Here is a 20,741-nt window from a genome sequence, read left to right as displayed (position 1 = left end):
ATAAAATGGGGCAAAATTCACTCAACTTTTTTTTTTGCTTAGCAACAGAAATTTTGGGCTGAATTGGGGTCGTAAGTCAAGGATTACCTGCATTCTAAATGAATTTGTGGTCATCCAGTACATTTAGATGGAGAAAAGTAGAGGTTCCCTCTGTCCAGTTGTGTCCAATTCTAGGGGTGTTGCTTGTCTCCATTTCCTAGCTGAGGGATCCAGTTTTTTTAGATAGGAAGGAAATTAACTCTGCAAAAATATTAATTTATTTAAACTGTTTTTATATGTACAACTTTTATCTGCATTTGGGGTCCAAAACGAATTTTCCTTGAGGTTAATGACTCTGAAATTGTTTTGCCTTTTTCTTCACTGTGTGGTTTGGCTCCGTTTAGTAGCTTGAGTCATCTAGAGCTGTTTGCTTTCTGATAAGTTGTACTATGCTCTTGCACTTAGCCATGTTGACACTAGTTTATGTGTGAGAGAGAAGGGTTTAGAAATCTGATTTGACAGCCTTACAAAGGACTCCTACAGATTCCCAAGAATCACATTACTTGACAGCTAAAGGAAATGTTCAGACTGGCAGGCCATGAGAAAGAGGACAGCAAAAATCTACAATGTTTTTCAAACGTGGCAACTTTAAGATATGCGGATTTCAATTTTCTAGACTTCCAGCCAGCAGTTCAAGAATTTAAAGTCCACACATCTTAACGTTGCCAAGTTTTTAAAATGCTGCTTTAACGCATAAGTAGAAGGTGGGAAGAACATTCCTGAAAAGTGTTATGGTGTATGGAAATGACATGGAGATACGTAGAACAAACAGAGCTAAGATAGGCAATGACACCAGATGGACGAGTAGACATCTATGATCTTGCCCACCCTTCTTAGTACCTGAGCTCTTTATGGCATTATTGTTTTTGCTACTTGCTGACATCACTGCTAAAACAGGTCTTTCTCCTCCTTGCTCGCAGAATACCGAATTTCAAGTAAATATGAAAGTTTAGACAGACTTCCCCATTCTCAAATAACTTTACTAGCTGCCAAGGTACTAGAACAGCGGTTCTCAACCTATGGGTCACGACCCCATTTGGGGTCGATCAACCATTTCACGGGGGTCACCAAGCAAGGCTATCCGCCATTTTTTCCCCTTTTCCGGCAGGTGCCTTACCTCCCTTGGGCTGGGCCAGCTGGTGGCCCAGCCGGTGGTCGGCCTGCTCCGTCTCTGCCGCTTGCCAGCTACGCCTTGGCCGGTGCAGGGGGCGGCACCACGCATGCACGGTGCTCCCGGGCAGAGAAAGTCCTCGACTTACGACTGGTTGGGTAGTCCTCGACTTACAACTGGTTTAGTCCTCGACTTACAACCGGTTGGGGGTCGTGGCATTAAAAAGGTTGAGAACCACTGTACTAGAAGCAAATGTTCCTCTGTATTCTCAATGAGTTGAGGTCATACTGTGTGAAGAAATACTGTACAAGAAATAGTCACTTATTCTGACAGCTGTAAATCTGAAAGGCAGGTGCTAGGTCTGAATAACAAAAGTAAAAATAAAGGTTTCCCTTGTCCAGTTGGGTCCAACTCTGGGTGTGTGTGTGTGTGCTCATCTCCATTTCTTAGTTGAGGGAGCCAGCATTGTCTGAAGACACTTCCATCATCATGTGGCCAACACGACTATATGCCAAAACACACGGAATGCTCTTAACTTCCCACCGAAGTGGTACCTATTTATCTTCTTGCATTTGCATGCTTTTGAACTGCTAGATTGACAGGAGCTGAGGCAAGAATGGGAGTTCATCCATCACGTGGCCCTTGGATCTTGAACTGCCAAGCTTCTGGTTGACAAGCCCAGCATCTTAACCATTAGGCCAGCGTGCCCCCTTCTAGAGATTAGCATGTACATGTATTCAGAGCTCTGAAAGTGGACTAGATATTGAAACAAATCATTAAATCCGCTAATTAGCATTGATTGGAACTCTTTACAACACCTAAATCTCCTTTCGCTCTGGTGTATCCCTTGCAAAGTAGTTCCTGGAAGAACTGAAGACTTGAAAGTGCTTGAGTGTGAATTCTAGTTCCTATGTTTTCATAAATATCTTTGTGTTCTGAGTTTTTTCACTTAAACCAGTGGTTCTCAACCTGTGGGTTGGGACCCCATTTGGGGCCGAACGACCATTTCACGGGGGTCGCCAAACAACGCAGTCCGCCATTTTTTCCCCCTTTTCCTTAGCTGTGCTACTCCCTTTTATTCTATTGGCTTTTGAAAGCCAATAGAATAGACTCTCTTGAATAGAGTCTAATTCTATTGGCTTTCAAAAGCCAATAGGAATTGTCCAGGCTGTCTCTGCCCTGCTGAGCCCGCCAAAAGTCCCATTCTGCAAATGGTGCTGCACCAGTTGAGTAGTCCTCGACTTGCGACCGGTTGAGTAGTCCTCGACTTACGACCGGTTGGGGGTTGCGGCATTAAAAAGGTTGAGAACCACTGACTTAAACATTGTGGTCTTGGTGCATTCTCGCCAATGGCTTTGTGCTTGCACAGACACCACCATTTTGGACAATTCACTAGTGAAGTGAAAGGTGAAAAGCCCACCCCCAATGGCCTACATTGCACCAGCCTGCCCAAATCCCCTGGTCACATTTTCCCCCATCCCAATATTAACTTTGTGAGAAGACTGGAAGATCTTTCTCACAGCAATGTTTCCCTTTTTGTTTCACAACCCTGAGGTACTGAGGTTTGGCCCACCGGAATGGTACTAAGGAGCAAGAGATTTGACTTTCTGTTTTGAGTGAAACTAATGCCTTGAACTTAAAAGGCCCCAGCGCCAGTAAGGCGAAGCAGAGATGAATTGACTGATAGAGCTAATTTGTTTGGACAAATTGATTCACAAGAGAGAGGGGAAATGTAACAGGCTGCTTTTAAGATGCCAGGGAAGGGTGTGTGATGAGTTAATGAAATATGCCTCAAGCTGCTTGTTTTTAATTTTTATCTGCAGTGCTACCAGCCATTACATGGTTGTAGGCCAGGAGTAGCTGCCCAAATTACTCCAAGAAAAGGAAACGCTCAAGGTCTACTAAAAATAAATAGCTGAGCTGGGAATCAAGAAGTTCATTCTTCCCCAAGGAGTTATTGAATGTTTGGAGAGTTATGATAGCCTAGAGCAGTGTTTCCCAAACTTGACAATTTTAAGGCATGTGGACTTCAACTTCCAGAATTCCACGCTGGCTGTGGAATTCTGGGAGTTGAAGTCCTCATGCCTTAAAATTGTCAAGTTTGGGAAACACTGGCCTAGAGCAGGGGTAGACAACCTTGGCTCTTTTATGACTCGTGGACTTCAACTCCCAGAATTCCTGAGCCAGCATGGCTCAGCTTGGAAACCTCTCCCTTTCCCCTCAGCATGGCTGGCTCAGGAATTCTGGGAGTTGAAGTCCACGAGTCATAAAAGAGCCAAGGTTGCCTACCCCTGGCCTAGAACTCTCTGTGTAGCACTGGGACAGAGCTGACCTAGGTTCAGATTGTTACTCAGTCCCGACAATGTCAGTTTCAGAGATCTCTTTGGGTAAATCAATCAGCCTCTCCAAGCCTCATTGGCCTCCCAAGATTTTTGTAAAGAGAAGAGAAGAGCCAACAACAATTTGGACGTTTCTAGAGGAAAAGTAATGTCAGCCAGTAACTATTCTTTCTCCTAAATTGAAAACTTTGTAAACACAGCAGGGTTTCAGATCAATGGCTTCCAGGTAGAAATAAAATCTGTCCATGTCAAGTCTTGACATTAAAAGCGTGCTTTATAGTGAGGCTGAAATCAAACCAAATCTTTATTTGGTCATAGACCAACAAATAAAACACAAAAGTCAGCCTTAAATAAGGTAAAAGGAAAAAAAATGATAGTTATTTCAAAACATCTAAAAAGGGTTAGAGTTCATACAGATAGTTCTCGACTTAGCGGGTCACAATGACGCCCAAAATTTCCATTGCTAAGCAAGACAGTTGTTAAATGAATTGTACCCCATTTTACGATCTATTTTGGCCCTCTTGTTAAGTGACTCATTGTGGTTGTTAAGTAAATCACGTGGTTATTAAGTGAATCTGGCTTCCCCCATTGACTTTTTTGTTGGAAGCCAGCTAGGAAGGTTTCCATGAGGATCACATAACTGCAGGATGCTGCAACTGTCCTAAACTAAACTAAATTTGCTCAACTCCCAAATTTTAAACACATGGCCATGGGGATGCTGCAGTGGTCATAAGTGTGAAAAATGGTCACACTTGCCGTTGTAACTTCAAACGGTCACTAAACGAATGGTTGTAAGTTGAGGTGTACCTGTACAGGTAGTCCTTGACGTACAACAATTTGTGTAGTGACCGTTCAAAGTTACAACGGCACTGAAAAAACTGACTTATGGACATTTTTCACAGTTACGACCTTTCCAGCATTCCCATGATCAGGCGATCAAAATTCAGATGTTTGGCAAACTGGTTCGTATTTAATTAACCTCTGTTGTGTCCCGGACTCATGTGATCCCCTTTTGCGACCTTTTGACAAACAAAAGTCAATGGGGGAAGCCCGATTCACTTAACAGCCGGGTTACTAACTTACCAACTGCAGTGATTCACTTAACAACCAAGGCAAGAAAGCTCATAAAATGGGGCAAAATTCACTTAACAAATGTCTTACTTAACAGAAATTTGGGGCTCAATTGTGGCGGTAAGTAGAGGACTAGCACAATATACTGTGCAGACTATCTGGGAAATACAAATCAGACTGATCCAATAATAACATTTTGAGATAAAAACAAATCGGAAGAACAAGGGTATTTAGCAAAGAGCAGAAATAATAGTTCCTGGCGAGCACATATTTCAATTATTCCTTGTGAAGCTCATGTGTGGAATTCCTGATACTGTTTTTTCCTCAATGGCACCTTCTTAATATCTTTTCTAGGGCTTCATTAGGATGTTTAGCGTTGGATACTTGATCCAGTGTTGCCTTCGCATCCCATCCACGTTCCGACATCTGTTTACAAAACCATCCCGGCTTCTCTCGCTTTTCTACAACAAAGAAAATTTCCAGCTTGGAGCTTTCCTTGGGTCATTTGTCAGTATATACAAAGTAAGTTTCAAAAGTGCTGAAAAATTAGAACGCAATTATGCTAAGCTTCTTCATCTGGCAGCAGCTGCTGCCGCTGTTGCAACCTTTTAGTTAAGTACCTTTATTGTTCTGGAGCAGAGTATCTCTTGACGCGAAATGAAACGTGTTATTTGCGAACAGTTTTGAAGGGAAAAAATATATATATACGGTGGCATTATCCAACCTTGTTTTTAACCTAATGTGGATAGAGACTTAATGCCCTTTAATGAGCATTAGAGGGAAATTGGTGGGTTCAGTCAGAAATGCATAACCTCTTAATAGGGGCAAGGTGGAAATTGACAGGACTTCATTTTCTCTGACCTATAACATTCCATTACTCCGAGAGGGAAAAACAAGGGCTGTAAATGAGTAGCAAAAATGTGAGGGTTAAAAAAAAAAACCTATTATCATGGCTCAGTAGAATTGGAGTTTAGTTAAGTGGTTATTATAAAACCACCCTTAATATTTTCAATTAGCTTAAATTTTAATGAATTAATGTTATCAATGAGTTGGGTTAAAATTAATTTTTAATCAATTTCATTCATTCATTCATTCCCTGCCTCCATTTTTTTTACAAGTAAGGTGGCGAACACACAAAATGTTCCTTTCTCCTTCTATTTTCCTCACATAGCTACAAATAGGTTTACTATGCAAGCAAGTCCCACTTTCTCTATATGCCTGGGTTGTTGTTTTTTCTCTAGCTCCAGTGCACAGCAGAAGCATTGCTTTGTGAAGGTTAATTCTGTATGTAAAGATTTTATTGTTTTTTTTTCATCAACATATGTTAATTTTTCCAATCAACAAGTTGTCTGGAGTTTGCTATGCTAATGCATGTTCAATTCCTAATCCTTCATTCTTTCCTCTAGCCAAGAATAAAATAGGTTCCAAATTTGATAGTAGTCTGTATCTTCTTTATCTTTCAGCCTCATAGTTAATCTGTCCATCTCTGCACATTCCAATATTTTCCTGATTATTTCTTCTTCTGATGGCAGTCAGGAAGGTTATTTCTTTCTACAAGCTTGTATAGAAATCAAAATAGGCAGAACTGTCCACTCAGCTAATGGATTGACTGAAACGGTAGAACTTCAGACTAGAAATGCTGAAAAAAGCAAGGTTCTACATTTAGGCAAGAAAAACCAAATGTACAGGTATAGTATAGGAGGTACCTTGCTCAATAGTAGTAACTATGAGAGGGACCTCGGAGTCCTAGTGGACAATCACTTAAATATGAGGCAGCAGTGTGCTGCAGCTGCCAAAAAGGCCAACACAGTGCTAGGCTGCATTAACAGAGGGATAGAATCAAGATCACGTGAAGTATTAATACCACTTTACAAGGCCTTGGTAAGGCCACACTTGGAATACTGCATCCAGTTTTGGCCACCACAATATAAAAAAGATGTTGAAACTCTAGAAAGAGTACAGAGAAGAGCAACAAAGATGATTAGGGGACTGGAGGCTAAAACATATAAGGAATGGTTGCTAGAATTGAGTATGTCTAGTTTAACGAAGAGAAGGACAAGGGGGGACATGATAGCAGTGTTCCAATATCTCAGGGGCTGCCCCAAAGAAGAGGGAGTCAAGCTATTTTCCAAAGCGCCTGAAGGCAGGATAAGAAGCAACGGATGGAAACTAACCAAAGAGAGAAGCAACCTAGAACTAAGGAGAAACTTCCTGACAGTTAGAATAATTAACCAGTGGAACAACCTGCCTCCAGAAGCGGTGAATGCTCCAACACTGGAAGTTTTTAAGAAGAGACTGGACAGCCATTTGTCTGAAATGGTATAGGGTTTCCTGCCTGAGCAGGGGGGTTGGAATAGATGACCTCCAAGGTCCCTTCCAACTTTATTATTATTATTATTATTATTAATCAGCGGAGGGAATGCTTTCTAATTTTGTAATGCTGCCTTCGTGTAAAATGGGTCTCAAACTGGCGGCCCGCAGGCCGGATGCGTCACACACAGGCCACGTCCACCCCGGCTCTGCAAAGGCAAAAAAACATCACAATATGTCAGGATACGTCACGTGAGGTGATCGAGTTTGACACCCGCGATGTAAAATGCCTAATGGCACCTGCGTTCTGTTGTACTGGATTATCACTTTTCATCATTTGTTTATGCGTTTGTATCCCAGCTTTGTTATTTTTATAATTAACTCAAGGCATCAAACATATCCAACACACCTTCCTCCTCCTGTTTTCCCCACAACAACAGCCCTGTGAGGTGGGTTGGGCTGAGAAAGAGCGACTGGCCCAAAGCTGGTTTTGATGCCTAATATGGGACTAAAACTCACCATCTCCTGTTCTAGATCAGTACTTTAACCACCGCACCAAACTTTCTCAGCTACCTGGCTAAAGTTTATTTAGTTATTTACATTTATTTGCGAAACAAAAGTTACAAATTCGAACGAGCAAAATGAAAAACAATTAACACGTGACGGGGGCGATAGGCATGTTAGTGCACTTACGTGTGTCCCCTTAGGAACCTCTTAAATATGGGGTGAGGTTCACAGAAGTGAAGTTAGAATTAAAATCGTGACAGTTAGTAGCTGAGACAACTGAATCGGGTAACATATTCCAGACTTTGACAACTCTGTTACAAAAATCATTTTTTTTAAATTTTTAAAAAGTTTTTTATTTATAATACATTTTTTTAAAAAAGAAATCATTGGACATGACGTAACATTCCAGTTTGAACATTTCTGTCAAATTATTTCTCTTCTTAAACTCAATTCTTTATCTCTATAAATGTATATAAACTTTTTATACAATACTAAATACATTTTCTCTATTTGCTAAGCTAAGAATATATATATTTCATCTTATCGCTAATCTATAACCCCAACAGTCCTCCTCGATTTCCACCAATGGTACAATTTATCCCAGATTTCAAAATATTCTGATCCGCTTTTATCTTTCAATTCCATCGTAAGCCTGTCCATTTCAGCACAAGATAGTATTTTAGGCAGTATCTCTTCATCTGTGGGAGTTTCTTTGTTCTTCCATTTTTGTGCAGAAGCCAGTCTAGCAGCAGTCAAGATGTGCAACATCAAATAGACTATTCCCTTATCATATTTATCTGTGGTTATACCCAATAAAAAGAGTTCAGGTTTTAGCTCTATCTCCAACATTAATATTTCTTTCAACCATTTTCTTATCCTATTCCAATAATCATGGGCTTTAGGACATTCCCACCATATATGGTAATAGGTCCCTATTGCTATTTTACATTTCCAACATATAGGTGAAAGATTTGGGCCCATTTTTGCTAACCTCGTGGGTGGGAAATGCCATCTGTAAAACATCTTATAAAGATTTTCCTTATAAGAAGTGGCTAAAATGAGTTTCCTGTCTCTTTCGCACAATTCTTGCCAAATATGTAAATCAATATTAAAGCTGAAATCCCTACTCCACACTAACATAGTTTCCTTGACCTGCTCTTCAAACATTGTCTGGTCTAGAAGGTAGTGATATAGTCTTTTAATCATTTTATCTTCAGTTTCTAATAATATTTTATCTAACTCTGTCGACTCTGTTTTTATACCCCAATCTTTTTTATCTTTCCTATATCTTGACTGCAATTGGAGATATGGCCACCATTCCAGTTCTATCCCTTCTTCCTGAAGATTTTTCCTTGAACAAAAATCAAAAATTTTACCGTAAAGTTTAAAGCGGTTTACATTAAGTTTAAAACGGTTGTTCGTCCGTGTTACATTACGATTAAAACTAAAAAAGTCATTTAGAGGTAAGACGTTACCATGCACAGTTTTTATATGCAATACCTAAATGTGCGCAATGGTGACACAAATTCTCCATAATAGAAGTTTAAAGTAGATAAGAAATATACAGGCTTCTTTGTGTGAGGAGGATGTTTAATATAACAGTTTGCTAATTATTAAATAACTGAATAATGTCTGTACGAGAAGGGATGATCACATACATTTGCATGCATGTGATCATCCCTTCTCGTACAGACATTATTCAGTTATTTAATAATTAGCAAACTGTTATCTTAAACATCCTCCTCACACAATACTAGCTCTTTGGATTTGGCTGAAGCTTTGTCCTGTTGAATAACCTTTTAATATATTCCCAAATACAGTGTTTATTTTATTTTATATGCATAGCACAGGGTAGCTATAAATTAGTGATCAAAGTTGAAGCCATAATCATTTTTCTTTGCCCGATTAAATTTTAAGGCTATTATTAGGATCTATTATGGGAACAATAACCTATTGCTACTAGATTATTGTGTTGCAATGACAACAATGTTGCCATGATTACCTTTAAAATGCAGGGTACAAGCTGTTTCCTGCGATGGGTACGGAACCTGGATGATGAAGTACACGCACTTGTTGCAGGTAAATCTACATTTCCTCCCAACCGTCCCTCTCAGATTCCCAAAGTTAATAGTTTCCATGCATCTCCCTAAGAGTGAAAAGCTTTCAGATACTTTCTGGAGAATAATGTTGTGCATCTTATAGGGTGGAAGCTCCATAAATGATTGCAAGGAAGCCTTGATAAATTACGAAGCTAGTTACCGTAATACACAAAGGTGGCGTGGAGACCACGTCTGGCACAGAACATTTGCAGTATTGAAAAATCAGGGGGGTTTTTTGGGCTGAGAGTAATGCTAGAACAGATTGTAAGAACAGAAGCAACCCCAGAGGGAACTCGGAGTCCTAATGGACAATCACTTAAATATGAGCCAGCCATGTGCTGCAGCTGCCAAAAAGGCCAATACAGTGCTGGGCTGCATTAACAGAGGGATAGAATCAAGATCACGTGAAGTATTAATACCACTTTACAAGGTCTTGGTAAGGCCACACTTGGAATACTGCATCCAGTTTTGGTCACCGCAATGTAAAAAAGATGTTGAGACTCTAGAAAGAGTACAGAGAAGAGCAACAAAGACGATCAGGGGACTGAAGGCTAAAGCATATAAGGAAAAGCTGCTGGAACTGGTATGTCTAGTTTAATGAAGAGAAGGACGAGGGGGGACATAATAGCAATGTTCCAATATCTCAGGGGCTGCCCCAAAGAAGAGGGAGTCAAGCTATTTTCCAAAGCAACTGAAGGCAGGACAAGAAGCAACGAATGGAAACTAATCAAGGAGAGAACCAACCTAGAACTAAGGAGAAACTTTCTGACAGTCAGAACAATTAACCAGTGGAACAACCTGCCTCCAGAAGCTGTGGTTGCTCAAACACTGGAGGTTTTTAAGAAGACACTGGACAGCCATTTGTCTGAAATGGTATAGGGTTTCCTGCCTGAGCAGGGGGTTGGACTAGATGACCTCCAAGGTCCCTTCCAAGTTTTTTTTATTTTTATTATTATTATTATTATTATTAAAAAGAAAGTATACTAAGAAATAAAAAAGAAAGGGGCCTAGGATAGAATGGTTACAAGTCTTGAATATATGATTTATCGGAGGATATGTTGATCATTGTGATACCTTTCTCTCCCCCCCCCTTCTCATGGTGTTAAAAATCAGCATTCATCCAATGAAGCTGAATAGTGAAAATTTTAGGGCAGATCAAAGGAATCACTTCCTCACACAGCACCTGACTGAAGTGTAACATTTTCTACCGGTGATGTGATATACCTAATTTGCAGTGGCTTCAAAACAGGAGTAGACAGATCAAGTTTTAAGTGACTCCTGACTGTCACAGTGATGTATTAGCCTTCTCCAGCATGATTCCCTGCAGCAAATCAGAAAGGGAAGGATGATCTGTTTTACCTCAAGTACCCTGAGCTCTTTATAAACCTTCAAGGTGGAAAGATGTCTCAGTGGCATCAGGTTGTCCACAAGGGTGAGACAGGATGCTGAACTAGATAAACTTTTTTCAATCCAACTAGACTCCCTTTCTCTCCATTTATTTGGAAACTGCTAGAGTAGAATTTCATGTGGTCCAGTATTCAGAACTTAGCTAATTTACTTTATGTGTCTTTTTTTTAACCACGCAGGGTCCCTAGCTGGATTGTCAATGATGTTTTACAGAAGCACATCTATTTCAATGTACTTGGCTTCCAAACTAGTAGAGGTGAGCCTCTTTGTGCTGTCAGAATGTTTTTTCCTCAGGAGTGGCAGAATTAGTTTCATCCAGTGATTCTCCAAGTCAAGCTCCCCAACCATGTATTTTCTAGATGAGTAGAAAGCACCGTTCAAAAATATTAGGATCCAGTTCTTAGCTAGTCTGCAGGGCTGCTTCTTAGAGAGGCTGTTGACGAACTCTTGAGAGTTTGAAGTCCATTGTTATTGTTATTATGATTATGATTATTTTGTTGTTTTGCACAGACACTGCGAGTTTATGCACCAGAGACAAATTCCTTTTTTCTAATTAAGAATTCTATTCTATTCTATTCTTTCTGTTCTTTCTATTCTATTCTGTTTACTCTTCTCTTCTCAGCCCATATTCTCTTCTCTTCTAATTCTCTTCTCTTCTCTTCTCTTCTATTCTATTTACTCTTCTATTCTATTTTGTTCTATTTACCCTTCTCTCTTCTCTTCTCTTCTCTTCTCTTCTCTTCTCTTCTCTTCTCTTCTCTTCTCTTCCCATATTCTATTCTATTCTGTTCTATTCTTTCTATTCTATTCTGTTTACTCTTCTCTTCTCAGCCCATATTCTCTTCTCTTCTAATTATCTTCTCTTCTCTTCTCTTCTATTTACTCTTCTATTCTATTTATTCTTCTATTCTATTCTGTTCTATTTACCCTTCTCTCTTCTCTTCTCTTCTCTTCTCTTCTCTTCTCTTCTCTTCTCTTCTCTTCTCTTCTCTTCTCTTCTCTTCTCTGCCCATATTCTATTCTATTCTATTCTATTCTATTCCATTCCATTCTATTCTATTCTATTCTATTCCATTCCATTCCATTCCATTCCATTCCACTCCACTCCACTCCACTCCACTCCATCACACCCCACCACACCACACTGCATCACACTTCATTTTCTTGTTTCAATATATTTGGAGAGCAGCAAATTGGAAAAGACTCTCATTGTTCTTTCCTATCATGCCTCTACTGACTTAGCCTGGTCGAAGAATCTTGCTAATCAGATATTAGAATTCCCACACTTGGAAATCAATCAAATGCAAGTAGTCCTCAACGTACAACAGTTCATATAGTGATGTTCGAACTTACAATGGCACTGAAAAAAATGACCCATGACCATTTTTCATAACCTTTGCAGCCTCCCCCTGGTCACATGATCAAAATTCAGATGCTTGGCAATTGACTCATATTTATGACGGTTGCAGTGTCCCGGGGTCACGCGATCCCCTTTTGCGACCTTCTGACAAGCAAAGTCAATGGGGGAAGCCCGATTCACTCAACAACCGTGTTACTAATCTAACAGCTGCAGAGATTCACTTAACCACTGTGGCCAAAAGAGTTGTAAAATGGGACAAATGTTTCACTTAGCAACAGAAATTTTGGGGCCAATTGTGCTTATAAGTCGAGGGTTACCTGTAGTATATTTTATACCATCCGAAGAGGTTTTTCTTTTCTTTTCTTTTCAGCTCAGACCATTAAGTCCACAGTCTAAAGTAGTCACATCAGTGATCCTCAATAACTATGAATGAACCATGCACTGGAGGATATACTCAGTTGATTCCACTGTTGCTTTTTAAAAAGCCTTGTAGGGTTGACTCCCTGTATGGGTCATTTTTCTTGTGCCTAGCCTTACATCATTAGTCTTTTTTGGAAACTCATTCACTTGCTTGCTTGATTATTTATTTTTTTTAAATTTTATAGACCATGTATTTCAAAGGCATCGAAGCTGGAAAGGTTCCTTATTTCCCTCATGCGGACAGTATAATCTATGCTGTATCCACAGCCATCTGCTTCCAAGCTGTAAGTTTCCGTTCTTTAGGTTCAAACTCTTTTGTTTATGTCTAAGGTTGCTCATTAAGTAAAGTAAAAGGACGTAGGGCAGTTTGTCCTGGACATTTCCTTCATACGATAGCTGCTTGACTCTTATTTCACTTTAAGAGGTTTGTTAGCATTTACATGCTGCTAGAGAAGGAGAGATTATCAAACCTGCCATAGCTGGGGACATGTTCCAACAGCCCAAACAACTGCATTGATAGAAGAAAATATTTGGAGCACAGGATGGAATTGAGAGATACTTGGTGTTCTCTCAGTTTGGTGTCAGTGGGTGAGAAACGAAATGTCTTCAAAGAAAAATCAAGAAAGTCCAGTTGTCCTGTGAAAAAGTATTTTTGCGATAACTATGACCTGGAGCAGAGGTCCCCAACCTTTTGGGCAGGGACCAGTTCCATGGAGAAAGGTTTTTCCGCAGACCGGAAGGGGCGTGGTTTTACGTGCCTACATCTTGCGGATGGAACTTTGTTTGTACAGAGCAGTTGCTGGCATGCCACGGCCCGGCACTGGTCCACAGACTGGGAGTTGAGGATCCCTGATCTGGAGGATTGAGAAGCTCCATAGATACATTTTATTTCGGCCCTCCTTGACACCCTTTCTTTAATGATTCTATTTGATTATTTCTTTGATATTCATGTAAATCTTGTCCTGCAACAAGTTGGCCATGGCAAGTTGTCCCACTTTGAGTTGACCACAACCAATTGGCAGCGGTGAGATGGTCGTGGCAAGTGGGCCATGGCGAGTTGTCCCACTTTGAGTTGACCGCAACCAGTTGGCAGCAGTGAGATGGCCGTGGCAAGTTGGCCATGGCGAGTTGTCCCCCTTTGAGTTGACCACAACCAATTGGCAGCGGTGAGATGGTCGTGGCAAGTTGGCCATGGCGAGTTGTCCCACTTTGAGTTGACCGCAACCAGTTGGCAGCGGTGAGATGGCCGTGGCAAGTTGGCCATGGCGAGTTGTCCCACTTTGAGTTGACCGCAACCAGTTGGCAGCGGTGAGATGGCCGTGGCAAGTTGGCCATGGCAAGTTGTCCCCCTTTGAGTTGACCACAACCAATTGGCAGCGGTGAGATGGTCGTGGCAAGTTGGCCATGGCGAGTTGTCCCACTTTGAGTTGACCGCAACCAGTTGGCAGCGGTGAGATGGCCGTGGCAAGTTGGCCATGGCGAGTTGTCCCACTTTGAGTTGACCGCAACCAGTTGGCAGTGGTGAGATGGCCGTGGCAAGTTGGCCATGGCGAGTTGTCTCACTTTGAGTTGACTGCAACTAGTTGGCAGCAGTAAGATGGCCGTGGCAAGTTGGCCATGGCGAGTTGTCTCACTTTGAGTTGACCGCAACAGTTGGCAGCGGTAAGATGGCCATGGCAAGTTGACCCTGGCGAGTTGTCTCACTTTGAGTTGACTGCAACCAGTTGGCAGCAGTGAGATGGCCGTGGCAAGTTGGCCATGGCGAGTTGTCCCACTTTGAGTTGACCGCAACCAGTTGGCAGCGGTGAGATAGCCATGGCAAGTTGGCCATGGTGAGTTGTCGTAGACTCTTCATATTATGCCCATGTGTACTGGCAACCACTGCTGCACAACTTAGTGGTTGCCAGTAGGCTTCTGAAAGTAGTTCAAGATGCACCTAGAAAGTCCTTTGTGACCCAGGACCTTATTATCTGGGCAGCCATCTCTCTCCCATTGTTTCTGCCTGCCTGGTACACTTGGACAAGTGAATGCACTCCGGATCCCTTCAATTAAATTTTGCTATCTTGAGGGACTAAGGAAACATGCTTTTACTTCTTCAGCCCCTGCCCTCTGGAACATCACATCCCTGTCCCTTCCCTGAAGTATGGATGGTGCCCATTCTCCTTGGGTTCCAGGAAGTCTTAAGATCCGACTCTGGTCCCAAGCTGGGTTTCATGTGTGTGTTCATATATTTGTGCTGTTTACTGTTCTGATTGTTTTAGCCCCAGCTGCTTGTTAACTGTTTTGATTGGGGGAGGTTGGAGGGGGGATTTTGTAAGCTGCCCAGAGTCTGATGGAGTGGGGTTTAAGTATAGCAAAGTGTTTAATTGAATTCCCAAGTTAAAGCCAGAATTTTTGTTTTTAGGCTGTGATGGAAGTCCAGAACCTGAGACCGTCATACTGGAAATTCCTATTGCGATTAACGAAAGGAAAGTGAGTAACTCTCAGTGGTTACATGTCTATTATCCAGGTCATGTGTTAGAGAATTTTAATTTCTCTATTGGTGAAAAAATAAATCAGAAGCTCTCACAGTTGACTGCATTTAGCTGATTCAAAATAACTTCTTTATATTTATATCAAAATATTTACAATACCATTCTTCTTTACAGCAACATAGCTTAATGAAGACTTCTTACAGAGACAGACCAGAGACAAAATCAGAGACTGGAAATCCAGCTCCTAACTCAATACTCTTTTGCACAGACTCAGTAGCACTTTCTTCCCATTGGCTGACTGAGTTACCACATGACTCTTCCTGCTCATGAATATTCCAACATCATGGTTGTCCCAAAGGTGCTTTTTCCAAAAGGCAACTGAACTTTCTTGGAAGCTTGAGAAATGAAATGTTTTCATAAGCAAGAAAGAGAGAGAGAGAGAGAGAGAGAAGAAAGAAAGAAAAGAAAAGAAAGAGAAAGAAAGAAAGAAAGAAAGAAAGAAAGAAAGAAAGAAAGAAAGAAAGAAAGAAAGAAAGAAAGAAAGAAAGAAAGTCCACTTGCTTTTTGAAAAAAAGCACCTTTGGGTCCCAGTGATTACCATTGTTCATTTCTGTAAGAAACATGATGGATACCAGACTTCCTTTTTAAAGGAATTTTGAAGGCATTTTGTGTTAAATGACAAGATGGTCAATTAACACAATTAAAAAAACCAAACATTCTAGGAGTGCAAAGCTCGAAGACTGGGTTTTCTCTTAAGATTTCTAGTTTTCCTTGTGATCCTAGCGTTCCCTTCATAGTTTTCATGAACAGAATTGTCCTTCAGTACATAAGATTTGTAGTTGGGCCCCCAAAAGTGGAGTGATTTAGACAGAGTGTCATTTTTAACCACAATTTTAGTTTGCATTAATTGCGACTTTCATTAGTCCCAAAGAGAAATAGAATAATATTTCAGATTGCAACCTTTTCTCGTCTACTTGGCTAGCAAGAAATAACATTCACTGAAAGTTGGTTAGCCTTATACAAGAAGTCTGATAAAAAAGTTTATTTGAAACATTGGAGGAAAAAAAATACCAAACATCGGAAATTTTTGAAGGCCTTTGAAAGGATACAAATTCTTAACTTAAAACCTAATATAAAGAACATTTCAGCCGGGTTTATTTGAAAATATTTTTGCCATTTCTTATCCTTTTACCATTGTAGTGTATAAACATAGTAAGTATGTTTATTATATTTCTCTTAATATATCATTGCATGCTTCTTTTAATAAATACATTATTTCATGATCGTTTTTTAGTGGGATGAACATAGTTTTAAATCCCTAAACTTTGACGGAGGAAAAGTTAAATTCACTACCTCAGAGATCATAATCCTGTTTTATGTTGCTTTATTCCCTGAGTTATATAGCAAATTAATTTTGGATTTTTCATTTTCTAGATTTGGTGTCATGAACAGAAAAATATTAGACGCATTCGGTACTGAAGCATCTAAGCATTTTAAGGATTTCTGTCCAGAACTCGACCCAAGATACACAATTGTTCCACCAGAGAGACCTATTGAAAAATTTTGGAACTGATATATCCGTTTATGATTATGTCTGACCAATGGCTGTCCTAAGAGTTAATTAACTTAACAGTCAAATAGATGGAAGAATGCTTGTGTTCCACATCAGTATTGTTTCAGTGAGTTATGTTATACAATCAAAATAGTGAAACACCATAGCAAGGTGTGACTTAATTCCACTTCCCTTCTTAGATAGAAGCTCTGGGTCACTGTGGCTGGTTGACACAACCTGGTAGATTTTTAAAAAAAATTATATATCGACTGGTTAATATATATGAAAAAGAAAATTTTTTAAAAAATGCCCAGATGTGGTTTAAAAGATATACATCCACAGTTCACTCTGTCTCATTCCAGTAGGTAGCCTTTTATAAAAAAAAAATAATATTTTTACATTTAGAAGTAAAAGATATGTAAAACATATATGTATATGTATGCTACAGTTGCAGATTAGATTCTAGTGAAAAAGATTTTCTTTAGATAGATTTAAAAAAAAAAGATTATTATGGCTCTTGACAATTGTTTAAAAAGGCAATATCGGTACTTTATTTATACAACTGCACTGTTTATATCCAACTTTGGCTTTGACTACTGTCTTCTGAGAGCATCAGCTCCCCAAACCCAGTTGCACACTGAGAGGTAAGAGAGGGGGGAAAAGTTGAACACTCGGAATTTTTAAGAGATCTTGCAAAATAATAGAAAATCATCACTGCCAGATGGAATGTACCAGTTTTCAGTTTTTGCATACATAAATGGAAGAAGAAAAAAAATTACACTGTTCTAACAACGTTCTTCGGAAAGTGAATATGCCACTGAACATACAGCTGCCTTGATTTTATAAACTTTAATGTTGGTTTCCAGTAACATTCAAAGTGAATCCAAGACCTTATATTTAGTGGATAAAGTAAAACAAGGGAACACATTGAGAATATTGGGGATATCTACATCTACAGATTGTGTTAGCTGATTTTCTGACCAGCCTGTGACACTTAATGTAATGTAAGTCATTGCACAAAGCCACTTCCCTTGATGGATTATCTTATTTCTCCTTTAACAGTCACCTTAGTAGACACCTTAGTATAGTTGCACAGGAACTGCAGAGAAGGACTTTCAAAGCATGTGAGAGATTAAAAGAAAAAAAAAACACCCTTAGATCTGTACAATTTCTTAAAAGCTGAAATATCTGTGATCAAAAGTATCAGAAGGAGAGAGATTGCTTGGAACTAGATTTAATTTCTGTAAACTATTTTTTCCCATCTATTATATGATTCGAATATGCACACAAATTATCTAGTATTCTTATTTCACTCTCTGTAACGATGATGCTGAATTCACGGGACAGGAGCATACATTTTTATTTTGATCCTAAGGAACCTGGCAGAATTGCCATTCAGACTGAATGAATGGAAATGGAAGGAAAGTGGAATGGGAAAAAAAAATCTACATTACATCATACCGTAGAGCATCTCTCTCTTTCTGGTGTGAAATAATATTTCAATCCAAGCTTGCAGTTGTGTTCCAGTTGTTGTTTGGACTAACAGGACTGACTGTGTTTATTGTCTTTATTGGAGAATGAAATCATATGTCAATCTTTTAAGATAGCAGTCCCCAACCCCTGGTCTGTGGATCAGCACTGGGCTGCGCAAACAAGGCAAGCCCCGTTTGTGGGATGCAGGCAGCACACGAAACCACGCCTCCTCTGGTCCACGGAAAAACCTCTGTCCACGGAACTGTTCCCTGGTGCCCAAAAGATTGGGGGCTGCTGTTTTAAGAGACTATTGTTTATACTTGTTCTGTATTATCTTAGATTGTTTAAATCAGATGGCTGCCCTAAAAGTTTGTCACTGCCAATTGTGTGGTGGAAGTGATGCATTGTCAATTGCTAGATGAGCAGAAAGTTTGAATGTCCCAGGTAGGGGTGAATGATGAACCTCTTGATCAATATTCCTTATGAAAGGCAATAGAACAGGGGTGCAAAACCCCCAGTACGTGGACTGGTACCGGGCTGCGGCACGTCAGTAGCCAGTCTGCACAGACAAGCAAAGACCCAACCACGGGATGAAGGCAGCACACAAAACCCATGCTCCCTCCGGTCTGCGAAAAAACCTCTCTCCACAGAACCGGTCCCTGGTGCCCAAAAGACTGGGGACTTCTACAATAGAGCAAGTACTTCACAAAAGTAAACGTAGAACTCAGGGATCTATCCAACTCCCATCTGATGTGTTTGCCTGTGACTTTGAAGTCTGCTGAAATAGTTTGAAGGAGCCCGACACCGGTACAAGACCAACACCCCAAAATATAAATGGTATAAAATGTGGGGCAGTTGTTAATGCCTGGAAGAACAAAGAACATAGAATAACGAGTTAGGAGGGACCTTGCAGATCTTCTAGTCCAACGCCTGCTGGTTGGACTAGATAGAAGAATAAATAAATAGAATAAGTGCCTGGTCAGCATTTATTTTTAATTCTATCTCCAAACATCAGTATTTCTTTTCTCTGAATATCCTAATTTCTTGAAAGGAAAAACTTCTGTGGCATCAATAAATTAACTTGAGGGCCGGGAGAACTGAGGTGGAATGGGATGGAGGACATCTGCAGTCAGCATTGGGAGGGAAAGAGCCAGAAGGATGTCCAAGTGTTTGAGCACTTCCCTCTTACTCTTATTTTTTTTTTTACTCAGGACAACATGGGAGATCTAACATGTATGGGGAACTTGGGGAAGGGGCGGAGAATTCCGATTGACTGGACCTGAGCAAGAAGAGGTTTATGATGTGCCACAGACCCAAGCTCTTTGAATGTTCATAGTTGTTGTGTGATTTGTTTATTTAGATACCACATTTTTATCAGGCTGCCCTCCCAAAACTTTCCACAACTTCCATGATGCAATAATAATAACAATAATTTAAACCTCCAAGGTACTTTAAACATTAAAAATTAAATCATAAAACCATAAACCCATAACGATCCTCTTGGCCACAGTCACAAAAATACAACGAAGGCCACGAATAAAAATAGGAATAAAAGAAGGTGCAAGTCACGAACTCATCTGGAACTCTCTCCAAAGTCGCTCAGTTTTTAAACATCTTTCTAAAAGTCTTCAGGGAGGGGCTGTCCCAAACTGTCCCACAAGGAGCTTCTCCCTAAATAATCTGGCAAATTGGGCCGATTCCGGTTGGAGAGGGTGGTTCTATAAGATGCCCAGATGCCAAGCCAAAAAAGTCATTTTGGGTCACATGGCAGAAGGGAAGACAAATATGAAAATGCACAGGTATTCTTCTGCGGAAGTATCTATATTTCTTAGTTGTCTTCATTTGGAAAACATGAGTTTGGGAGTTGCAAATAACATCTTTGTAAGGACTAATAGTCTTTTTGCGTTTCGACTCAAGGTAGATCTTTGTATTGAGCCTAGAATCGGGTTCTCAACCGTGTCAACTTTAAGACTTGTGGACTTCAACTCCCAGAATTCCTCAGCCAGCAAAGCTGGCTGAGGAATTCTGGGAGTTGAAGTCCACAAGTCTTAAAGTTGCCACTTGAGAACCCCTGGCCTAGATCTTTATTTTTTACATTTCTTCATAATGAGGCTTACTGCTATCTTTTTCAAGTAGGCTCAAATTGCCGGTAGCAGATGTTGTTCAGCTTTTTTGAAATAGAATCACTTCAGAAATTTAATATTTGCAATTGCAACTCACAGAAGATTGATTTCTAAACTCATTGATTATATCCACTGTTGTAGATGTTTCATAGAGCCGTGTCAGGTTATGTGTAAGTGAAAACTGACTGTTAGGGAGACACTTATGTCTGAAAGAACAAGTACTCTCTGGGTGTGTTTCTTTCACAAGAAAAAGTTTGCCTTACTCTGAGGAAAACACTGGATTTAAAAAAAATGTTGAACTCTGCACATTGTGGCAAACCTTTGAGTGGGAGTTGAAAATGCTATTTTTATTTATATATGATTTTTAACAGACCAATTTAAGCTGCTTGGGGAGAAATAAAATATGATTGCAAGGGATAGTTCTTACAAAAAGTATTCATTTCCCTCATGAGGAAG

At 40.1% G+C, this 20,741-nt stretch overlaps 1 protein-coding gene across 1 annotated transcript in view; it reads left to right on the top strand.

Moving 5' to 3' along the window:
- Positions 1-19,125, top strand: part of TMEM135 (transmembrane protein 135) — a 168,539-nt gene extending 149,414 nt beyond the window's left edge. The window contains exons 10-15 of the mRNA XM_039342959.1: positions 4,915-5,082; positions 9,393-9,456; positions 11,063-11,139; positions 12,849-12,947; positions 15,068-15,135; positions 16,572-19,125. Coding sequence (XP_039198893.1) covers positions 4,915-5,082; positions 9,393-9,456; positions 11,063-11,139; positions 12,849-12,947; positions 15,068-15,135; positions 16,572-16,710 — 615 coding nt within the window. The 3' untranslated portion in view covers positions 16,711-19,125. The remainder of the gene's footprint in view (positions 1-4,914; positions 5,083-9,392; positions 9,457-11,062; positions 11,140-12,848; positions 12,948-15,067; positions 15,136-16,571) is intronic.
- The last annotated feature ends 1,616 nt before the right edge of the window (positions 19,126-20,741 follow it).

The sequence above is a fragment of the Crotalus tigris genome, unplaced genomic scaffold (genome assembly GCF_016545835.1).
Source record: "Crotalus tigris isolate CLP2741 ecotype Arizona unplaced genomic scaffold, ASM1654583v1 scf7180000017828.1554129, whole genome shotgun sequence".
Classification (NCBI taxonomy): Eukaryota; Metazoa; Chordata; class Lepidosauria; order Squamata; family Viperidae; genus Crotalus; species Crotalus tigris.
Note: the sequence above shows the minus strand (reverse complement) of the source record. Positions and strands in the feature narration are given on the sequence as shown.